A 14,755-nucleotide genomic window follows, 5' to 3' on the forward strand; every position below is an offset into this window, starting at 1 on the left:
CATTTTGAGTTGGAATGTTTGCCATAAAGCCGCAAAATAATGTATGTTTGAGAGGACTTCCTTCTTCCTTGGTCTTTTTCTCCAAGTGATCTTTCTACTTCAGTAATTACTTCATCCAAACCATTTTTTTGACCCCATTTCTACAAGAACACCTCAAAAAAGTCGTACCATTAATTAATGTGTCAATCTTAAATATGACCAACCTATCTCAATTGCACCACAGGCTTTCAGTCTAGCAGTAGTTAAACCATCATGTATCATATCTATCTAATAGACTCCAATTTGTTCATGTAAATGGAGAGTCCTCTTCACACACTAAGGTCAATTATGGTGTTTCACAGGGTTCAGATGGATCAGTTCTGTTTACATTTTACATGCTTCCCTTAGGCAGTATCATCAGAAGGCATAGCATACATTTATACTGCTATGAAGATGACACACTATCTATCCGTGAAGCCAGATAACACAGCAATTAGTTAAACTGCTAAAGACCTGGATGGCCTCAAATTTTCTGCTTCTAAATTCAAATAAAACTACTTGTTGCTAAAATTCTTAGAAATATGGTATCTAACCAGATACTTCCTCCGGATGGCATTATCTTGGCCTCCAGTAGCGCTGTGAGGAATCCTCGAGTCATTTTTGACCAGGATATGTCCTTCAATGCACATATTAAACAAATATGTAGCGCTGCATACAAATATCCTGTCTCAGAGTGACACTGAAAAACAAGTTCATGCATTTATTCCTTCCAGACTGGACTACTGTAATTCATTATTATCAGGAAGTCCTAAAAACTCCCTGAAAAGCCTTCAGTTAATCCAAAATGTACTGACAGGTACTAGAAAAGAGAGCAGATTTCTCCTGTATTGGCTTCATTGGCTCTCTGTAAAATTCAGAATTGAATTCAAAATCCCGCTCCTCCTTCCCAGCATCCCCAATCATGTCTGTCTATGTCAGTGGTTCCCAAACTTTTTTTGCTGGGCCCCCCTTGTTTTACAAGAAAAATGTTCGCGCCCCCCCTCGCACGCGCACGCACGAACACATCCTCCAACCACACACACCCATATTTTGCTTCATTGCGGTTTATTTCACATCTCAAACATTTAGTAAACAATTAAGCAAATACAAGTAATCTGCAATAAATTACAGGTAGTAAGAAAATAAACTACTAAGTCTTTTACGCTACATCCACACCTACACGGGTATTTTTGAAAACGCAGCTGTTTCGTCCACATGGAAACGGCGTTTCGAATCACCGAGAACAGAGATTTTTTAAAACTCCTCTTTTGCGTTTACATGTGGACGAGGAATACAGAGTTCGTCGCGCAACGTCAAAGGTATGTGCCTTTTTTCACGTCACGCTGTGCGCCACATTATTGTTTACATGAAATGAATTGCAAAATAGCAGATAGAGACGAAATACTGTTAATCTGACTATATTCAGGTTTTACACACTTACACACACGCAACTACTGTCCCTCCATTTAGAAAGGCAGAGGCGTCATGGTGTAATTATTTTACATGTATCCCTCTGCAAAATGGGTTCAAAAACATAAACAACTGTTGGATGCTGTTTGTCCGTGATTTGAACAGAGGGAACAAATCATGGCAGGATAAGCCTGATATTATTTTTATCCCGCTGTAACTTTACTGTATAAAGAGCTAACATCTCCAAAATGTCAGTTAGTCATTACAACAAGTATTTGTGAACTAAAAATCAAGAATGTGGGATACTGTTTGTCCGTGATTTGAACAGCCCAGCGCTGCTCCCGACAAAAGGAAAAGCAATTCTGCAGGGAGACCTACCTTGGCACTTGTGCAGGTGAAACCAAAGGGCAGATATGCTTCACCATATTTTCTAGTCTTTGGCTTAGAATGAAGTTGGTTTGGAAACATATTCAGCTATGCTTCATCTCCTGCTTTGCGTTTGTGTAGGCGCCCCGTTCTAGCAGTGTCCAAGCGTTGTTTTTTGTTTTTTTGTTTTTTTCCCTTTTCATGCCACGCTCCCTCTGAAATGGCTCTGGGCCCCCCCTAGGGGGCGGGCCCCACACTTTGGGAAGGTCTGGTCTATGTCAAGCTCTGTCTCTTGCTCTGTCTGTCTCTGCATCCATACCTGAGTTGCTATAATCAGCTTTTATTTAGTTTCCTGTTTTGTTTTGTATTTCTGCTTATGTCAAGTTTACTCAGCTCATTAAAGCGCTCGCCTTTAGTTAAACCTCCTTTTCCCTCTGCATGTGCAATTTTGGGTCCTACTTCATCTCACCCTGACAAAAACTTTTACATTTACGTGAAAAGGGAAAGACCATCTCTGAATCAAGGAGGGGGCCTAAGGGTTATCATCTTACAATGCTGTGATTGCAGCCATTCCCCAACTCTCTGTGAATGGGGAAGGGGAAGCCACCGATCAATGGTAAATGGACTGGTTCTTATATAGCACTTTTCTACTCTTCTGAGCACTCAAAGCGCTTTACACAACTTGTGCATTCACCCATTCACACAAGCACATTTTTCTAAGTGCTTTCTAAGTAACATTCACACACACTCATACTCCGATGGATGCATCGGAGAGCAATTTGGGGTTAGTATCTTGCCCAAGGATATTTGGCATGCAGACTAGGGGAAGCCAGGAATCGAACCACCAACCTTCCGATCAGTAGATGACCTGCTCTACCACCTGAGCAACAGCCCCCCCAATCAATCAATCCAGTGATCAATCAATGATCACTGGTCAATGATCAATGATCATTGGTGATCAGTGTTTCACCACTGATCATGACAATTTACATATTAATGATCAAGAAACTGCCCTCACAGCCTTTTGCTTTGCTAGTGCTGGTAGTTTCAGTCATTATGCAAATATACTCTTTATAAAGTTGGGGAAACCTGCAGTCAGCTGAGACTGAATGCGTTATGAAATGTTTCTCCCACTGAAAACACTTTTTCCAGATAAACAGAATCAACTTTTTGGGATTTCCTCACGTGGATGATTGAGCATGCATCAAGACAAATCTTTAAATTGTGTTCTTGGATCTTCAGGAAGCGTTCTAACCAGCTCATAAAATAGAAAATCTGTTCTGATAAATTGCCAAGACTAAAACCATTAAAAGTCTTAAAAAAAGATTACTAAAATATATTGTGGAACTCTACCATGCCATTCTCTTCAAGGCTGAGGATATAACAAAAAGGAGGAAGAGTGCTGCATTAGAATAACTGATAAAATATTTTGTTAGCCTCAAAGAGGAAGGAGTTTATATTCCATCATTAGGTACTGTGGTACTATTTTAAAGTTAAATACACAGATGTACTAAAAATGTGAAGTATGTTTTTTGTTTAAAGGGTTTTATTCTCTAACATGTTCTTTGGCATCTCATCATATTACTACCTGTTGCCAGTGAATCTAGTTAAAATGTTCCTCCAGGTGTTCCTTTTTAGTAACACTTAGTTTTCCACCCTTCTTACCATTGTCCCATCTTTTTTTAGATGTGTTGCTCAAATTCAAAAGGAGTTAATATTTTGAATTGTCTCTTAGCCTGGTTCTGCTGCGGTTACTTCCTGTTAAAAGGGAGAGTTTTCTTCCCATTGTCACCAAGGGTCATCTAATTGTTGGGTTTTTCACTGCATTATTTTAGGGCCTTTATCTTAAAATATAAAGTGCATTAAAGCAACTTTTGTTTTATATAAATAAAATTAAATTGAATTCACAATTTTCACAGCATCCCAAGTTTTTTGCAATTGGGTTCAATTTCAATTTTTGTTTATTCAGTTTTATTAATATAGCATCAAAACACCACAACAGAGGCTTTTGGGTAAAGACCCTGCAATAATAAGGGTTGTATATGAAACACTGAGCGTTGAAAACAGTTGTCTTTAAAACCGTCTGGCCATCACCCATCGAGGTTATCTTTGTAGTGAACATTGTACGCTCACCACAGGTCTAAAAGTGCAAACAACTGCGGGTCATAAAGAAACTAACATGAGGCCTATCTCACATCTATTGTTTAAAAAATGGCCACAAGAAAGTCTTGATCCGTTAAAAAGGTACTGATGATGTAGTAGCTGTGATTACTAACATACATTAATTAAATCTGGATTTCTTTAAAAATCAGAAAACACAACAGGGTACCCCTTGTTAATTGCAGCCTTCTCTGCTGAGGGAGGAGCACCAACTCATCATAAGGTGGCACTGGTGAACACATACACGTTTTGTCAAAGGTTACTTGAATGTCTGTGTCTTTCAAAATATTGCAAATATAATCTTTTATTTTGTATGGCAGTCATTTTTAATAACAACACGGCAGGCACAGTTTTGGGCAGATTATGTTTGTCCAGTTTTTAAATTAAAGAGAAAAGAAAAATCTATCAGTATGCAAATGTTCCTACTTTTATCATTTCAATGACTTTTCCCTAATCTTCTGCACTAGCAAGAGTATTGCAGTCTGACATTCATGCGTGTGTGTCCTGCCTTGGGGATTAACACGCCTCTACTTCCTACAATGCAGCTGGTTTGTTTGTTTTTTTTGTTGGATTTTTATTGTCTAGAAAATGTATGTTTGATGATGCACAGAACATGCAGAACTTATAGTTAAGCCAAGCCAGCTTATACTTGAGTTATTTCACTATCTTAACCTCAGTGAGGTTTTTGTGCAGTTACCTGTAGCTTCACTGATGGAAAATGTAAAAAGAAAAACTAACATGTTTGGGTGCATTCAATGCAATCCTGAAGCGTCACGAGGATGACTGGCAGTGTCACCTGCTTGTGTGCTGTGTGTTTCTGGGAACCACCTTATTTCCTCTTTTCGTGTCACATGACATGTTCTGTCTATTTATGCTAACAGTCAGAAAGTTAACAATTTATATTTACACTAAGTGCACCTTTCACTCTGTAGGACACAGTATTTATACGTATATTCTTTTAAAGCCATGTTTGTGTTAAGTATATGTGCTGTAGCATGTCATTATTTGTGTTTGTTCTCTCGGTTTTTGACCTGGAGTGTGTATTGAACTTTGATTATATAGTTAATACTAGAACCTTCTGTAACATCACTGCTCATAACTACTGTACTGTCATTAGATTTAAGTTATGTTAGCTTAATTATGGCAACCTTAATTCTTACTGCTTTGTATTAATAATACTGTCAGTATCATAACAACACCTTTTTTTTTTTTTTACCACTAATATAAAGTCCTAATCATAGCTACTACTATTACTAAGACTAAAATACTTGCAGTTATGCTGTTTATAGTATTAGTTTCTACTAGCAGTAATAATAATTGTACTAGCCTACAACTTGCAAGTCGACTTGCAGCATTACCCTCCTACTAACGTGCCAATTATAATTACAGATAATGACGCTCCGATCAGATCAAAGCGAACTGCTAGCAGCCGTTTAAGAGAGTGTTTTGTCAGACAGAAATCTGGAGTTTTGTTTTACTCATCGACCTTTCTGTTAACGCTGAGACTGTGGGTTCCCTCCTGCTAGCAGTCTTGTTGGTTTCGTTTCCTTGCTGTTGCTCATTTCTGAAGTTTTAAATCCTCGTAATGTCTGTCTGTTGATGCTTTCAAAATAAAATTCATACTTCACGTTTCCTTGCAGAACAAGTCAAATCCTCGTTCCTGGCTGTGGTAAAATGCAGCTATATTGGTTGGCTGCTGCCTCTAAACATATCATTATTAATACTGTGTGTTGCTCATAAAAATTTAATATTCATGATTTACTGTTACTTTTGCATATGGTGGTTGTTGCTGTGGTTTCCCTAATGTGTTGTTTTGGGGGGGGTTAGCAGGCGATGAAGCGGATTTTCAGTGTCTTCTCTCTCTCGCTCTCTCTCTTCACAAAATTTCTTTCCTTTTCCTTTCTCTTCCCGGTCCCCAGTTCTGTCAGTTCTGACTGTAATAACCGACAATAAAAAAAATCCTAATAAAAATCCAGTAGACTATAACTATCAAGTGGACCAGTATAGCTAAAAGCCGTAATGGTCCACTTGGAAAAGTAAATCTGTTCTTGGCCTTCAGGAGAGGCCAAAAAAATTAACTAATTTCTCTGTCCACCTCTTCTTAAACTTAAATTCATCTACAATATTAATTCCACGCATGATCACACTCTAAAACTTACATTTTAAACAAAACACATTACATTATATAGAACGGAATACTATTTAATAATTTATCAAAACATCAATTACAAGTGGGAAGCATAGTGATACTTTGCACATTTTAAACGTAACTTTAAAGTAAAGTGCCTGTAGAAAAACTATTATTATTTGTATACTACTAGAATGGATTTTGTAATTCCTTAATTTCACGTTGTTTACAAGGCTGGTTCTGTTGGTGGTCTCGTCCTAAAAAAAAATAAGAAGAAGAAGAAAGTTCTTCCTCACCACCGTCGCTCAAGAACTGTCTAATTGTTGGGGTTTGCACTATAGTACTGCAAGGGCAGCTTGCCCTATTTCGAAAAAGAAATTACTGAATGAGAAGCTGTTACTCAGAATAGTACATTTTCAGCGCTGACTGCGTATACGGATGCTTTTATTTTTTTAAGCATGGACTTCCTGCTGCTTGAAAAGTGAGGTATTTATAGGTGGAGGCGCGACGGCATCGCTCCAAAGCTCCTGGTTCCACACTGCTCTGCACTTGCCATCATGCTGAGGACTGCTGTTTTCGTCTTTATCGCGTGCTGCGCGCTTTCAGGTAAGACCCCTAAACAATACTAATATTAAAATAAACGAGATCCATATATGAAAAAGAAAGGCGTAACTCACGTCGGATCTCGCTGTTAGTTTTGTGCTTAAGTGCCACAGTAAGTGTTTAGAGTCTACAAAGGTACTGTGTTATATAATATATAAACAAAAAGGCTCAAAATGAGGCTCTGTCTGTGTGTGCTTACCTACGGAGTTTGTCATGAAATACAATGTATGTGAAACTCTACTTCACAGGGACTTCCTAGATTGTGGGAGAGACAGAAATTTGACTTTCGATATTGTTGCAAGACCGAGTCACATGTCTGCTGACAGATGACAGCTGTTGTTTTTAGAACATGATTTCCGCAACCGAATACAAACCTTAAACCTACCTTAAAGTTTATAACTTCACTATTCGTATTTTATTGATTGATTGATCAGTCAAGAAAATCGATTGATTGATTTGTAATAAAATTATTTTGTTTAATGTGCAGAGACCGTTTAAACTGATATCTTGTCGATTTATTTATAAGCACATTTAAAAACAACTCAGGTTGACCAAAGTGCTATACAGACTAATAATAGAGAGCAGAAAGGGAAAAGACATGCACACACATTTCCATCATAGAAGCTTTGAGTAATCCCGCTGTACTCTACTCAAACTACTGTTTGATCCCATCAAACAGAAGTTTGAGCAGCTGGTAATGAAAGCACATTGGAACTTCATTTTGTTTAATTTCATTAAATGTAATGATAAAACTACCGTGTGAATAAATACATAGCCAGAACTTATTTAAGCAAAAATGTAGCAATAAGAAAGTTTGTGTTTTCTTACCAAAGCCCAAAGTAACTAAAAGTCAGCTAATACAGCAACAGTAAAGTAAGAGTTCATTTAGTCTGGAATTAGTATGAATGCTGAAAAGGATTCTTTGTTTCTTTGTCCCACAAGCGCTGTCATTGGCTGGAGACACAAACAAATCCAAACCTTCAGCAACTGTCGCCCCTGCAAGTCAATTTGACAGTTCAAACACCACCACCACTACCAGCAAGGCTCCAAACACCACCACCAAGGCTCCAACCACCACCAAGCATCCAACCACCACCACCAAGCATCCAACCACCACCACCAAGGCTCCAAACACCACCACCACCACCACCAAGGCTCCAACCACCACCAAACATCCAAACACCACCACCACCAAGGCTCCAACCACCACCAAGCATCCAAACACCACCACCACCAAGGCTCCAACCACCACCACCAAGCCTCCAAACACGACTACCACGGCTTCACCAACGCCCACACCTAGACCCTCCGCTGGCTTGACCGTAGGAGACTACAATATCACAAAAAATAAAAATGAGACCTGCCTGAGGGCTCAGATGGCGCTGCAGATCCGAAAAGTATCAACAAATGTAGGTTTCTTAATATCGACTGTCTAGCTTTTTCATTTTCTTTTTGTTTGTTTTTTTGTTTTGTGGCATGTAAATTAGTCTTAACATAGCATATAGAAATTCTATTAGCAATACATCCTAATGAGTCCAGCACGAGGATGTGACTCAGCTTTCAGTGATTTAGTTGTCAGCATTCTGTCTTCAGGAAGAGAGAATTTGCTATCATGCAAGTTTAATTTCCTCATTTAGTTACTGTAAATGGTTAAATATTGCCAGTGTTTGTGTAACAAGACAATCGGGTAACTTACATGACCCATGAACTAGAGTTTCTTTAAAGAAAGTCTGCTGCTGCCTTGTTATCTTAAATGAAGTGTCTTGTGTGTGAATGTGTGTGTGAATGGGTGGATGACTGGTTGTGTAGCGATTTGGGGTCCTTAGGGACTAGTAAAGCGCTATACAAATACAGGCCATTTACCATTTACCATTTGTTCTTCTCTGTTTATTCCCAGACAATCTTCATTGTTCAGCCACATCTAACCAGTACTAAAGGAAGTTGCAATGAAAACAGTGCCAACATTTGGATTTCCTTTAAAGAGGGCTTCATTAACTTCAACTTCACCAAGGTACTTGGTGAACTCTTTTCTCAAAGCCTGTGACATATACAGCATTATAAGATCAAAATGAGGTGGTTAAAGAGGTGCTGAGGTCAGCCAATCATTCATCTTAACCTGAAATTACCACAGTTACCCTATCCTGCACATTTATGACAAGAACGTCAATTCAACCTCTGACGTCCAAGTCATGACAACCTTAACTTTGCAATCTTAGGATAAGATAAACAGATAGACACCTTATTGATCTCAACCATGGGCAATCAGAATGTGTAATTTCTGTTTTTATTAAACTGAGCTCTAGGTTTCAGGAAACAAAGTAAATAATCATTCTAACGTCAAACAATCACATTTCCAAAAAAGTCTGTTCCACATTTCTCCAAGATGTAGGATTAGGGTTAGCACTTCAGAGTGTTAACAGTTTCCTTGACGGGTAAATCTATGTAAGCTGGAAATACTAGTCAAGCAAAGTAAATTGCAGAAGTGTTAAAAGAGAAGTAGCCCATAGGGAAACTACATCAGGCGGCTTCGCCCTACTGCATCCATGTGATTCATTCTGTGGTTTTGTAAGTGATAGTCTATCTGAACATTTAAAGTGTTTATGTCAAATAAAATATACAGCTGAGGTGTAATTATACGACCAACTGGTCGTCCTTATGCCATATTTATTATGCACAAAAATTAATCGATTTGAATTTATTATCCCAGAGAGTTGGTTCTGTTCACTTGAACATTGTGTTTCCAGCAAGAGAAATGTTTCGAAATATTTCGCACTCATCCAAGTGACTTCCTCTGTCTCTGATTGTGCTTCCACAACTCCCATACAGTGTGGGCACACGGAAGAATCAACTGTCTGGGATTTCCTTTGCTGGAGGATTGAGCGTGCATCAGTTATCATTTTCAAAGATGCAATATGGATTCATAGCCAGGAAAAAATAAAGATAGAAGGAAACATTTGTAATTAGTTTGCCTCCAATATAAATGTTAGCTTAGTAGAAGTGCATGCTGCTCCTGGCGGCAACTTTACTGTAAGTATAAAAACATCCAACAGCTTTTAATAAAAGCCCCACTTGTGAACTGGTCTCAATAATATCACAATAAAGAAAGACACACTGCTGAAAATCAGCTTTCAGTTTTCAGAGTCAAAGCTGACCAAAGCTTCTGGGACTCTGGGTTACTTTCTTTTTCTTTCTTTTTTTAAAGTGAGGTTTTTTTTTAAATTCTGTACTCTACTGCAGTAGTAGTATAATATACTACTAATAATAATATAGTGCTATCATATTAAATATTAGATTGTAGTGGTTCTGGCTAACCAGATTTTAAATAGAAAAGCTCAGCCACGACAGCCAGGAATAGTAGATTGCTTTGTTATGTAGGCTGGTCTCAAGCATATGTCCAGGGTTAAGAGGAAAACAGTAATACATTGTCAAACAGGTTGGATGAGCTGTTTCCTGTTTCACACTTAAAGTTCAAATGCTAGCAGCATGTGTACGTGCTGAAACCTGTTTATCTGTTGTAAATGAGCACAGAAACCCTCTGACCCAGAAAAATGTTCAGTGTTTGGATTCAGTAAAACGAAAACCAAAATGTCACATTCGGACACAGTGTTTCAGTGTTACATTGTAAAAGGTTCCCTGTTTTTTATAATTCCTCAGAATGTTCCTAATAACACCGTCTACGTTGATGCCGTGTCTTTCAGCTTGAACTACCCTTTAACCACAGAAGGTAAGTCAATGTTTATTTCGTAACATTTTCACTGATGAGAGTTTGGACTCACTGAATGTCCCCTGATACTTTAGCTGCAGGTAAGTGTTGCACATGGATGGTAAACACAGAAAGAACACAAGCTGCTGTTTCCTTGTTTGTGTGCCTGCTCAACAATATACAGACAAGACCTGTGGAGTTACTGTTAAGCATGTCATGCTACTACTTTCAGTGTAATACTGTTTAACTCGATTGTCGCGATACTTGATCAGCAGTCTGTAAAAATTGTCTTTCTATTTCACACTTGCAGGTACAACTTACAAGGCCATCAACAAGTCACTCCATCTGTTCCCTGCACAGATTGGACACTCCTACTCCTGCAGCGCTGATTCTATTTACATGGGCAACGACCTGTCCCTGGATGTAAACTCTGACAGAACGCAAGCCTTCAATCTGACCAAGAACAACTTTGGCAATTGTAAGTGTCCCTGTGAAGAACAATTAATCATTAAACCATCCTATCAGTCTCAAAAACATTGTTAGAGCCAGTATTGGGATGGCTGTAGCTCAGGAGGTACAACTGCTTAGCTACTAAACAGGAGGTTGGTGGTTTGATCCCTGGCTGCTCCAGTTTGCATCCTTGGGCAAGATGCTAACCCCAAGTTGCTTTCTATACATTGGAATGTGTGTATGTTAGATAGTAAGCACTTATGTATAAAAAGCATAGAAAGTGCTAGTGTGAATGAAGCAAGTTGTATAAAGTTCTCTGATAGAGTAGAAAAGCGCTATATAAGAACCAGTACATTTACAATAATGGAAGCAGGAAATGTCCATCGAGCTAGGTTTGGAAGTACTCTACTCTAAATGTTTTCCATTCCAAGTCAAAAAGTTGTAGTCTCTTATTCTCATTTGTTCTAATGGAGTCAAACAGTAGGTTTGGAATGACTTTATTTCTTACAGCAAAGCGTAACTATAAGACTTAAAACACTTTATCTTTCATGGGGATTTAAACTTTACACATCCTATTTGAATAATATTCTCCAAACAATATTTTACCAAATGATGTAATATGATCAGCATACAAAAATGTGTATAAAGTTAAAAACCAAGGTCCTGGCTTTTCATCATTAGAGTTTCCAACAGTAGAAACTAAAGCAGCTGCGTGACAGCTTGACAGCTCTGGAATGCAGCTCAGGAAGAACAGGTTTAACTACAGTCCTAAGCAGATTTCATAGAATAGTTAAGTTTCATGGAACGCATTCATGCTCCATTGTCTTTGTCAGTTGTTGGATTGAAGAATAAAATTTAGCTTGAACTCTGTTACAGACATCCACAATCTTCCAAAAGTGACATTTGACATTTTATCAGTTCTTAGAAAACTGGTCACTTAAAAAAGTGATATGTTGTTTAAATGGGAGTGTGTGTGTGTGTGTTTTCCAGCTGACTACTGTCCTGCGGACCAGCGTAGTTACAAGATTGCCATTGGAGTGGGAGTGGCACTGCTGGTGCTCATCGTGGTGGTGGTAGTGGCCTATCTGGTGAGCCGCAAGAGGAGGACCGATGGCTACCAATCCCTGTGAGGGGGACTGGCCAGAAAGGGCTAAGCAGTCACTAAGACCTTCTTACGTGGATGAAGGGGATCTTTACTGAAACCTGTCATTTCTGTCTTTGTCTCCTAATTTAACTGGTTGATGGTTAGTTACAGTTTTCATTCAGAGGTTCCTGCGTATGTGTGCCACTTTAAACAGCTTGATTTTACAATTTGAGAATATAAAGTTTTTTAAATTTAGTTTTAAACGAGTTAAATGTAGATCAGTTTGAATAACAAATGCATACTGGTTTTCATTTTATTGTCACAGCCACACACTCTACACTCCATACAGTCAGGTTTTGAAACGCCAGTATGACAAGTCGAGCGCTTGCTTTGTCATTTAATGCCAGTTGCTAGGATGTTTATTTGTGTCACTATGGTACATAAGCAGTGTTTGGATCACAGAGTTGTATTGTTCATTATTGACAACAGCGGCCCCTCGTTATGAGTCATAATCCAATTTTAATCATCTTTTCTTTTAAAATTAGAAGCAGCCTATTTTTAAAAGCATTACTGATTTTTTTTAACTGTTACAGGATGTTGTATTAAATGTTTGTTTTGTTTTTTTAATCGCATCTTGTATGCTCTTATTTTTTTTTCATAAAAAGGGAGGTGATGGTATATTGTGTTTGGATCATTAGCTATCATCAGCTGAAGGGATCATCAGTTATTGCACTGATCGTTGTCTCAGCCTACTTTCTTTGCCTTTGTCAAACTGTAGTGGAATGGAGCCTCCATGTTGGTCAATAATGACTTTAGTCTAATCCTGATAAGATTTTTAATGGCTCATGCACGTTTTATTTGGTGTTTATGCCGAATAAACAAGAATGACACAAGGGAACCCCTAATTGGCAGTAGGGAACTATGCAGTTTAAACAACAGTAACTTAAAGTAAGCTGTTCATTTGCATTTTGGGTTCATTTGTGTTTCTAATTTGGATGTCAGATAAAGAACAAATGTATGGTTTATTGTGGCTTATTCTGAAGTGGTCAGTAAGAGTAGAGAAATATGTAAATGACAGTCCATTTAAATTTTAGAGCGTATAAATGTTGAACAGCAGATTGTTTTGTTTAAAATTCCTGCAACACAGAGAAGTGAGAGGACATCTGAACCCACTCAATCTATGTATGTTTGAAGTTTTTTAAAAAGAAAGAAAGCAATAGGAATCTCAGTGCTATTACATTTAACTTTTGAAATGCACAAGCTAAATTTCTCTGTAGGTTTGAAGCAGGGAAGTAAAAAGCTCAGAGAGATGTCTCAAGAATTGAACAAATGCAACCAAAACCTTCTGCGTGCCACCGTAACACCATACTGTACCAACAAAGGAGTTTCTCTCCTAGTGTCAAATGTATTCGTGTGAACCAACTCTTCAGTAATACTTTAAATGATTATTTGTGTGCTTTTGTTGATGTAATAAAAAAGGGATGTTGTGATGTTATAACTGGTGACTGGCAGCTCCACTCTTACTGTCAGGGCAGGCAGAGGCTGTGAAATGAAGACATCAGCAGAAAAGTTAGACTTTACTGTTGTGCACAGCATGTGAGCACTTTGTACCTCGTTTTTACGCCCTTTTCCAATAAAAATGATTATATTATTTCTAAATATGTGTCTGTGCTGATGGTATCACAAAACTGTAGAGGGCATAGCAGCCGTGGCAGTCGTGGAACAACTGCATTCTCCACATACTTCTTTTTCCCCTCAAAAAATTTTTTTTCCTTTCTTATCGTGGCCCTAATACTCTTTGTAGAAAAACCATATCTATAAAAGCCCCCCCCCCCCCCCCCCCCCCCCCCAAAAAAAAACAACAACTTAGAGATTAGTGTTGGAAACAGCAGAGAGAAAGAGCATCGGAAAACCAAAAACAGAGTAGCTGAGATCATAATAAGCAAGAATGACAAACTTTAGCTTTCTTATGTTGTCTTTGTATTATTTTCGGTCAGGTAGTCAGGTATAACTTAAAAAAAAAAGCAAACATAGCAGCGCTAAATACGTGTCATGATGAAAACACTGTGGGAAAACTGCACTTGTACTCGGAGGTCATCCTCTTGGTCCGCCCCCAAGAGGTTACAGCAGCTCGTGCCAAAAACCGATTGTCTGCCAAAAAGTGATTTCCAGTGTTTACAGGTGTTTTTATTATATGTAATGTCTTTACTTATATTGGTTGTTACGTCCCTCTGCAGCCTCTAATCTGCTCAGTGTGTTCAGCTGGTGCTAACTGGCCACACCTAGTCAGGTGTGGATAAAAGCATACCTGAGGCAAGCGTCCAGGGAGCTCCCTTGTCTTTGCCTTGGTGACATCAGCCATTTTAGCCAACCTGCTATGCCATTTTAAGATAAAACCTCTTCTCACCCATACTCTGGTATTCATCTCCTTTTTTATGTTGTGGCTTTTGAGCCGGGTCGTAACATTGGTGAATAGACTAAAGTGAACAGGGTTTACAAAGAGGTTATATGGTAAGATGGTCATCTTATCAGCTTGTTTGCTCACTGTACATTTTATACATAGCTCTGTGCAATTTTTCCATACATATTTCTGTACATTGTTACATGTATATACGAACTTCAGTTGCTTATGTATAAGACACAAAGGAAGACACTTTGTGTCTTCCTTTTATATTCTATATTCTCCTTGCTATAAGAGCTGTGTAACACCCAAATTTCTCATCCGTGGGAAAATAAAGGTCTGTTCTATTCTATACTGTGTAAAATGTGAAAATTACCTTTTTTTCAAGTATCTTCATGACTCTGTGTTATTATACCTACATTATAAGCAATC

At 38.3% G+C, this 14,755-nt stretch overlaps 1 protein-coding gene across 3 annotated transcripts; it reads left to right on the forward strand.

The window, feature by feature from the left end:
• The first annotated feature begins 6,578 nt into the window (after positions 1-6,578).
• On the forward strand, positions 6,579-13,581 carry cd68 (CD68 molecule). 3 transcript variants are annotated; one of them, XM_087837797.1, is made up of 7 exons: positions 6,579-6,688; positions 7,628-7,743; positions 7,888-8,094; positions 8,583-8,696; positions 10,340-10,409; positions 10,699-10,866; positions 11,829-13,581. In XM_087837797.1, exons 1-7 carry the CDS (start codon positions 6,640-6,642, stop codon positions 11,966-11,968), a joined length of 864 nt encoding a protein of 287 aa, XP_087693923.1. In that variant the 5' UTR covers positions 6,579-6,639; the 3' UTR covers positions 11,969-13,581. The 3 variants fall into 3 exon arrangements, with proteins under 3 accessions (XP_087693923.1, XP_087693922.1, XP_006809918.2); XM_087837796.1 differs by having other exon boundaries at positions 7,628-7,740; positions 7,774-8,094; XM_006809855.3 differs by having other exon boundaries at positions 7,628-8,094.
• The last annotated feature ends 1,174 nt before the right edge of the window (positions 13,582-14,755 follow it).

Source organism: Neolamprologus brichardi, chromosome 3, assembly GCF_056152115.1.
Source record: "Neolamprologus brichardi isolate AB-2024 chromosome 3, ASM5615211v1, whole genome shotgun sequence".
Lineage (NCBI taxonomy): Eukaryota > Metazoa > Chordata > Actinopteri > Cichliformes > Cichlidae > Neolamprologus > Neolamprologus brichardi.